This window comes from Hippoglossus stenolepis, chromosome 11, assembly GCF_022539355.2.
Source record: "Hippoglossus stenolepis isolate QCI-W04-F060 chromosome 11, HSTE1.2, whole genome shotgun sequence".
Lineage (NCBI taxonomy): Eukaryota > Metazoa > Chordata > Actinopteri > Pleuronectiformes > Pleuronectidae > Hippoglossus > Hippoglossus stenolepis.
The window spans coordinates 17,067,976-17,077,355 of NC_061493.1; the positions used below are offsets into that span (position 1 = coordinate 17,067,976).

The 9,380-nt window shown below is 44.4% G+C and overlaps 1 protein-coding gene across 6 annotated transcripts in view; it reads left to right on the plus strand.

Annotated features, from left to right (window-relative positions):
- mib1 (MIB E3 ubiquitin protein ligase 1) overlaps positions 1–3,712 on the plus strand; it is a 52,306-nt gene extending 48,594 nt beyond the window's left edge. For 3 of the 6 annotated variants that reach the window (XM_035170941.2, XM_035170945.2, XM_035170944.2), the window contains exons 20-22: positions 5–76; positions 814–914; positions 1,364–3,712. In XM_035170941.2, coding sequence (XP_035026832.2) covers positions 5–76; positions 814–914; positions 1,364–1,504 — 314 coding nt within the window. In that variant the 3' untranslated portion in view covers positions 1,505–3,712. The remainder of the gene's footprint in view (positions 1–4; positions 77–813; positions 915–1,363) is intronic. The other 3 variants (XM_035170942.2, XM_035170946.2, XM_035170948.2) reach the window with 2 other exon arrangements.
- Positions 3,713–9,380: the final 5,668 nt, after the last annotated feature.

Below are 9,380 nucleotides of genomic sequence, written 5' to 3' on the forward strand. Positions count from 1 at the left end.
CCAGCAGGGAGCTCTAACACTATGGCAGGGGGATCGCAGGATCTTCTCCAGCCCAACAATCTGGCTCTAAGTTGGTGTAAGTATGACCTCCATGAATCCCCTCCCTTATCAGAAGCCTTGCTTTTAAAGAAGCTCCCCCCACAGTGCTGCCCTGGCCCCTACCCCTTCCCTGAAACCCCCTCCTCCCTGTCTCTTTCAGTCACACACACACACACACACGCTGAACAGTAGATGATGATGACGATCCACATGCCAAGAATCACAGTGCTGATCACTGCTTCTGGCAGATGTTTGCCAGTCTGGAACGGAGTCCCCAGCAGGGCCTCAGTCCAGCTCGTTCTTGTCGAGCGCTCAAATAATATACCCAGACAGTTCCACACCAGCGTTACACAATGCATCCGGTGGAATCGCACAGTGCCAAAAACTCTGCATGATGTTTTTGTCCTTTGCCAGTTTATTTTTCAGATAATTACAAAGTACTCATTTCTGAAAAATGCAGACATTTTAAAAGTGAGTGCGATGCCAACACAGACTGAGTTTGATTTGCCAAGCAGTAAAAAATCTGAGTGCATGTTGTTTGTGATCTTTGCTCGTTTACAGCGCTCATGTCTTTAAAATACAATTGAGCTTCCGGCTTGTTCCAGAACTCGATTGTTGGTGTGGCTGCAGTTCGGTTTTATTGGCAATATAGTTTATCATTATGAGGAAGTGCAGTTTGATGGTGCCGCTGGTGCAAACTGTTACACTGTTTAGTCTGTAGAATGGTAAGAACATTTTTTTTCAACTTTATGTGGCTTTATTGTGTTCACACAGCCAGTGGAAACATCCCGGCCCTGCAGAGAGACAAGGACAACACCAACGTCAACGCTGATGTTCAGAAGCTCCAGCAACAGCTCCAAGACATCAAGGAACAGGTGAGGTGAAGTGTACTGAAGGGACAGAGCCACCAGATGTGATACTTCGCCTCCATTAGACAGTTAGTTTATAAAGTTGGATGACCAGCTCCACCTACACCTGCTACCCAGGAATTAGCAAAAATGTCCCGCTTACGAAAAGTCTCATTTTGCACATTTGGAGCCAGAGTCTGCACAGTAGTGATGATGCCATTTTTTATAACATCAATTCATTAAAGCCAAACTTACTAGAAAAATGATTTACACTTTGTGGCTCATGAACTACCAAGAAATCATAAACCTGATCTGAGCTGGGAGGTGATCACTGATCAATAACGAACATCTGTATCCAGGTTTGTTGAAATAAGTGACTGTCAGTTTGTTTCTTTTGAAAGTTCAAATTACTTTTCAAATGACTTTTTCCGCAACAAAACAACAACCTGCGATTGTTTCTCTTCACCTCTCCGCAGACCATGTGTCCGGTTTGTCTGGACCGGCTCAAGAACATGATTTTCATGTGCGGCCACGGCACCTGCCAGCTGTGCGGGGACCGAATGAGCGAGTGCCCCATCTGCCGCAAGGCCATCGAGCGCCGCATCCTCCTCTACTAGACCTCCCCACGGACTCTGTCGCTTCTCTTAAAGTTCACACCAACCACGCCTGCAAGGCCACAACCACACCAGCTGCTGCCGCTGCTACTGCTACTGCTGCCGCCGCTGCCGCTCTACCATCCTCACAGCACCCAACTCAGCCAGCCAAGGGCGTCCTCAAAATGTCTTAGTCCACACAACAAACGCTCTCTTAATGGTCTGACTGTGTTCATGTGGAGTTTCTGTTACAAAACCAGGAAAAATTACGAGTCGACTTCATCAGTTCTGCTGTCGTCTCCTAAATGCAGCCGGAAAGATGGTTGCTTTTACGCACATCGCCTTTTCTTCTCTTTGTCGCTCTCTTTTCCTCTTTCTTACCACCCCCTCCTCATCCCTTTCTCTGTTTTTACTTCTTATGTGAAACTTCTTTTCTCTCTTGGAGTCTATGGCGGCACCCTCAGACTTTACATCTTGAAAATGAACTTAAAGGGGTCGGACCTGTGCCTGGATTTCCCCCCTGGAACAGCTTCGAGTACCAGAGCGAATCCACGAGTGTAGAGGAGGCGAGGCCGGGCCGTTACCTTCGGTGTAAAGTTCCCAAGCATCTGTCGCAGTCAAGTTTTATTGTATCTGTAAATCTTAATTCCAGTGTATTGCTATCTGAAGCTCCTGATGTGGATTTTTTCAGTAATTAAGTTTTCATTACAGTATGGCAAGTTTGTGACGCATCACTGTTTGCACCATTTTACAGGCTCCTGTGAGTGTTTTTGGCTTCGTGTCTGTGTTTGGCCGTCGTGACACACGCCGTATGCCGACTGTCCTCGCCGTCGAAGACCACATGTTGGCGGTTTTGCACTAGAAAAAGCTGAGTCAGGGTTTTAAAGCTCGTATCCACACTCACTGTGGCGGCCCCGCTGCCGCTCAGTGATTAACAAACGCGGAGCAGTCGGACTGCCAGGTAGCACACCACACCCGTACTTTGTTTACCGAGCTGCACCGAGAACGACGGCGGTGTTGCGACACGAGAGCCGGCCGTGTTGGGTTTCAAGACAAACACGCGAAACTTCTGCAGCTTCTGTCCAGTGACCAGCCCTTGTCGTACCTGTTTGTTGTACACACAGACCCACGAGATGCAAACGAGTCTCCTGTCACAACGTTTTGTTAAAACTCTAATGAGACCTGGTGGTATTGTACAATTCAATGAGCATTGCTAATTTACCATTGATTACTATGTGCCATTTTGCTTCCAAAAATCTACCGGTTTAATAACTTGTATGGGGGATAAGGTGCTCTTTATCTTGTATTACTGTTTTTCCTTCTTTTTATTTAAAGTGTATTTCCCTTTCTTCTCAAAAAATCTACATTTATTGAGCTGGAGAGTACAATCTATTAGAACACTAAGATGAAAATGTAGAATAAATTATTTTGTATTGCTGCCCAAAAATAGGATTTATAGGTCTCACTGCCTTCCTAATATGTAGCCTCAAAATCTCTCAAACATTCTGCTTTGATATTAATGTTGAGATATGTCGTGATGTTTCTTTTTTTCTGTTTGCTTTCTGTTGGCTGTAGCTTTCTAGATGGAAAGATAGAAGCTTTTCTCCCCCTCTCTGAATTAGGTCTCTGTAAACCTAACTCATTTGTGTGAAACAGAAAAAAAAAAGGAGACTTTTGTTGTCATAAAAATGTCAAGTATCTTCTCACCAGTATTTTTCTTTTGGGAGGAAAAGCTAATGATTTTATTTTTTAAAAAGACAGAACTTGCCTTACCTCTCTTAAAAAGGCAGTTGCCCATGTGGAGACTCAGCGACGTGGCCGGCTTGCTCCGCTATGTGGGAATTTGCAACCGCATACAAGCATTATTTTATTCCCCCACTTCTTCTCTTTGTAGGACTGAAAACGTTTTTCCCCCAGTACAGTTTTGATTCTTTCCACTGATAACACTTTAAGCTAGAAGCACTAATACGCTTTATGGTAGTGTTGTCTTGTTACGGTTGTCATGAAAAAGCCTATTTTGTACTTTATTTTCAATCCCTGTAATTGTCCTGTTGGAAATGTATCCGTGGTATTATTATTATTTTTTTTCTTTTCTTTGGCATGAATGTTTGACATATGCAGTACGACATGTATCATGAAAACAGTTCGGTCTGTATTGCTGATAAGTGCTTTTAAAAACAACAGTATAGCTGGAATAAAGATCTAAATGAACCATGGGGACATTAAAAACAAGGCGCTGTTTGTTTTTTCAAACTTCAAAACCTGACTCCTTCTTTTAGCTTTTGTTTTTCCAGTCGAGCTCAGGTGTAGTTTGTTGCTCTTCCCCTGCTGTGCAGCGTCTGCCTCGCGGAGGAGACAGGGTGGCGGTGATGGGAGGTGTGGGGTAATTGAAAATGCTAACACCTAATAATGAGTCGGCGCCGGCGTGCGATAGGTCAACTATGCTAATCGGAGAAAGAAGAGAAGAGCAGGAATATAAAGGAAAAAACCCCAGAGAGGAGAGAGAGAACAGGGTGATGCATGTTGTAAAGTGAGCGGTGTGACACGGGGGACATCTCACCAGGCATCTCCACACTGCTGACAAATTATCACCAAAGGCCATTTATGTTCTAGCTCATTGACTGGTCCATTCATAACCTGGACGTCTTCGGGCCCGGCTCACGCTCCGCGGCAGCTCATAACAGGACATCCATCATGCTGTCAGCTGCTCACTTCATGCACACTGACTGGAGAGGACACTCTTTATTTTTTCTGATCTCTGGGACTTGGCACCGGGCCCGAGACGGTGGACGTACAGTCTGGTGTCATGTCGCTGGTGCTTTGTCACTCTAGACTCGAGTACCTGTCTTTGAAAATGGCGCTCTCTCTCGTGTGGTTTACCTGTTACAGTGGAAACGCGGGGAGGAAATGGCAGCTTCCGCTTCTGGACACTTTGTCAGTGGGTCCATGTGTGAAAAAGACAAATTGCTTGTTTTATTTATCCTTTTGTTCAACCAGGAAGGTTCCATCTCTTCTGCCAGGGAGTCCTGCTCATGATGTGCAGCAAGGACGTGAAGAAAATATGAATACAAGCAGGGTCACATAACACAAACAACCTAAAACACAGCAAACTAATTAAAAACTAAGAACACATAGAAACATATGGGAATCAGTGGCTAAAATTACTTCCTGTATAGAAAATAAAAGGCACATGTTAGAAATAATGATATTGTTGTATAAAAACTGATTTTAAAGGACTTAAGTAATAAGTAAGTATGTGGACAACTTCAGATTAGAACAAAGATACAGATATGTAATTATTAAGCTGCACAACAAACTGTATCAGTGGGGTCCAAAGGTCTAAGCCCACCCTCTCATTCACTTGAATGGGATCTTTGGACCCTCCTGCTGAACTCATGTTGTTTTGTTAATGTTGTGTTTTCACGCCTGTTTGTTTGCTTGTTGGTTTGAGAGCAGGATTACGAAAAACCGCTGGATTACCATGAAACCTGGTGGAAGGACGCTGTGTGCGTCAGGGAAGAGAAAAGTACATTTCTGTGTGGATCCAGGATAAATTTTGTTCACTTTCTTTAATATTCCGAGATTTCAACATTCTCCTTGATTTTTTCATAGAAGAAAATCAGGTTTAGGGGACTGATATTTATGAGTGTGAGCAATCTGGTGCATATCAAAATGAAAAAATCTGCATCTAGTGGATTTAGATGTGGTTTCCTCAGGGGAACGTTGGGCCTTGGTGGAGTTTGCAGCAGTTTAGGGAACGCTGTCGTTTTGGTGTGGAGGAACTTGACCTGTCCAGAGCCGTGACCTCAACATATTCATCCACATCTCTGCAGCCAGGTCCTAAAATCCAAAGGAAAAGCCGTCTCAGAATAGTGGAGGCTATTTGAGCTGCAGATTGTTTAATTCAGCGATGACTAATGGGTGTAAAGTTCATGTGTCCACATTCTCCAAGTACTTAAGGTTAGAATGACGAAGCCATGACATCAGACAGTACTGAGGTGAATGACTGGACCCAGACCCCTCGCTGCCCTGCTGGCTGACTGTCAGGGTGCCGGAGACGACACTATCTCCCCCCCCGGCCTGTGGCCTGATCCTGGGGAGCATCCCCTGACGGCCACGCCTGCCACACTCAGCCACTTGAAGGCTGCAGCATTGCTGACTGGACCGCAGGGGTTGTTAACTCCCACGCCAGGGGGTGGGGTCAGCTAATTCTCTGGCTGCTCCTGCGGAGTGTGAGTGATGGTGGGCCGGGCACTCATAGGCTTGACTGAGCCAGCAGATAGAGATGAATTGAAGTCCCCCCACCCCCCCGGAGAGGAGAGAGCATGAGGCAAAACACGATCAGGAAAATGCCTCTGACTCTGCTTCAAGTCTGTGCTGTGATCATTGAGCCGGGTCAGTGGCATCCATCTGCCGGTGGAGTCAGCACGCCGCAGGGGGAGGACGGTCCGTGCCCCCCCCTCAGGCTCTGCCGCTGGCACTTTAGTTTTAAAGTCATGACCTGACCGACATGATCATATTCTTTCCACTTTTACTACGAGGTGACAGCCTGATGAGAGGGTCTTGACATGCAGGTTTCAAAGCGCATCACAAGGTGGCAGTGCATGCAGCGACTAAATCCTGGCTCTCCTACGCCTGCATTTGTGCTGCAGAGGACAAATCAAGAGTGTTCAGAAGAAGATGCTCACTCGTGCATGAGATTTCTGTTTGACAGGTAGTTATAGACTCCATCTTTCATCTAGGGCAGTGGGGGTCAGGACCTCTGGGGGGCCAGGAGCCACAGGAGGAGGGTCACAAGAGTAATTACATGAATCAAATACAGTTTAAAACCAACTCAAACTAGCATATTGTGACCGTAATTGTTAAAAAAGCTAACAAATACTACTTTCTTCATGTGCACGTCTGTGAACTTTTTGGTGAACTAGCTCAAGTCCGTATCATTTGGGAAAGCGGGGGTCACGAATCTGTGGCCCAGTTATTTTGGGGGTCAGAGCAACATGCTCACTTTGAGACAGAGTTGTTCATCATGTCAGAAAGAAATACACAAAAAAAAAGAACTTGATCTTATAGCCTGTTGGGATGAGATCTGTTCTTGTTAGAGACGACACAAAGGATATTTCAGGTAACTGTCAAAATGAAACTCCAGAAGTATTAAAGATCGTTCAGGGCCTCGTCATCAAGATATGAAATATCTATATAAATTTTACTTCATGTAGATAAAATGCAGTTTTATGAATTGTGTACATTGGTTTATGAGGTTTAAATAGAAAACAAGTCCTAGGTTTGTCATACATTTACCAACAGAAGAAGATAGAGTTTATTATTAACACATTTTTATTGTTTGAAATTTCCAGGCTTCAAATGATCTGCTTCTGAAGTTGTAGGAATCAAATCAGACTACAACTGTGAAGAAAAAGGTTCTGAAATCGTTCTCTCCCGTCGTGTTTGTCCACCAGTTTCCCTTCCAAGTTGGAAGAATTGATCGCCGCCTGTCTGAAGGTCTCCCTTCTCCCACATGTCATCCAGTTCAGAACGCCGCTCCAATTTATTGTCTCCGTTTATGGAGCAGCTGAGCAAAGTGCGATGTTGGATGTCTGGACAGACTCTGCGAGGACCACAGGAGCGGGGGAGGGTGAGGGTGGGGTGTTTTTGCCTGAGGATTTTTTGATCATGTCTCATTTAGGGACAGATTTGAGGAATTAGAGGCAGTTAACTGTGGGTATTTGTCAAACCGAGGACCAACACCAGCTCGTTTTTATTCAGCAGACGAGTTGTGGATTGATTCAAAGTTACTCTGTGAATTTGAGCTCATGAGACTCATTGGTAAAACACATGTAAGACATTAATCTCTAAACATGGTGTAACCATGTGTCTCTGTGTGTTGGTGGATGTACCTGGGAGCCGCAGCCCCACCTCCCACAGTAAAGCCATAAACTCAGCCGGCCTCTCTCACAGATTTTCTCCTCAAAACACGCAGGGCCCCCTGACATGCTGATTGCTTTATTGATATTGATCAGGGCAAAGTGTCAAACCACTCGTCCATCACCCTCTCAGTGGTGGGTGATTGTTATTTATGCATTTATGCATGTGGAGGGAGAGTGTTAACACAAACAGCAGGGTGATCGAAGCCGACTGCAGCCGGTCTGTGTAAGACGAGCATTTTAGAAGAGAAAGCCAAAAAACAACCTTTATTGTATTTTTTTACTATTTTAATTTGTTTTGTCACATCCTTTATTTTTTTTTGTCATTTAATAATAATTTATTGTGTTTTATCATTTTATGATATTGTATATTTTTATTGTGCAAACATAAAGCCATGTGCATGTGTTGTGCAAGTCATCCACTGCTCCTTACACAACTAATCCCAGTTCAACGTTTAAGGTTTTATTGCATCAACTACATGTTGTTGTTTCTGCAGATCTACACTTATTATCACCACAGTTAAGTGACCGTTTGGTTTGAGACGCCCACGGACCTTTATCCTTCCTTAAATTTAATTTAATTATGTTTGTTTTTTAAGGATTTTAACAGTAAAACTCAACTTTTTTCGCCGTCTCCGGGCCAAACAGTTTTGTGACTTTTGACCTATTAGCTGTATCCCAGTCAGTGCCGTCCTTATCACCCCGGCATGATTGGAGGCTGGAGCCTGCGAGCCACATTTACAGTGCAAATGTTATCGTTCCAATGACACTTTAAACAGCCTTTATCAATATATAGTCATTCAAGGTTTATGAGCTTTGATAAAATGCCTCCAGCCACGCAGGGTCATTGCAGCGTGTGGATGCAGGAGGTTCACTCTTACGATATAATTATCACTGCTTTCTATGGATCTTTGAAACGCTCGACAGGAAGAATAAACACCTGGGGAGGACAAAGTGGCCCGAAGTGTAAAAAACAGATATTGATTTTCTCCTCAGGAAGAGCAGCGTCAGGGCAAACTACAGAGCGAGTCTGGCAGAACCTTATCATCCTATTATCTTTAAAACAGTGGGTTATCATAATTGCTTACTTAATAATTCTATAAAGCTGTAGAGATGCAACCTTTGCCTGGGCCGTAAACTTGTCAAGTGCTTTTGATGCAGAGATTGAACAGATTCCTGACGGGGCTAAGAAACACAGCAGCCTATTCATTTTATTAGGCTGATTGCGAACACAAACACAGCAGTGAGCTCCAGTTGAGAAAAGACGTGTTGAAATGCGTAAGTAAGTTGTAATTACATGGGGTGAAATCACACAAAAAGCTAAGTATTTTCACATTTTAGGAGCATTTCTGTGAGACTAAAGCTTTAATCGCTGCCGGAGCTGCGTCGGAGCCACTGGTGAATTCTTCAAATAATTAACCAATAGCACTGGAGGTCTTTTTCGACGTGATTGGTTTCACACCACGACAAGTATGCAGGACAATGAGGTAGACGTACTTAATCAACGAGTGTAAACTTCATCACATTCACCACACTCAGCAAAGCAAACAAGGCGACGTTGATGATTGTGTCGTCCTGCGTTCTGCCAGGTCAGGATTTTTTTAAACAAGGCCTCTTTTGGGGGATCAGTGTATGAGAGTTCAACAGTTTGTAATCCTTGTAAACCCGGAGAGGGAGATAACAAGGAATCTCCCCCCGGAGCCAGAGTTTTTTGAACCCCCCCCTGAGTGCTCCTTTTTTATTTTTGTTTCTTTTCCTCAATTTCTTTCCATCACGGGGGAAGAAAAAGTGTGTTCTGTGGAGACAGCGAACGCCACAAAGACACCTTGTGTAACAAAACAAGCGTACATCTGACAGGTGCTGGCCTCCGCTGAGCAGGCAGTAACCTTGGAGGGAGTAGACGGGAATGTCGCAGCCCTATCTGAGCTCAGAGGGAAACACTGACTGCAAAGGCCCTTTTTTTTTTTTGTTCCGAGAGG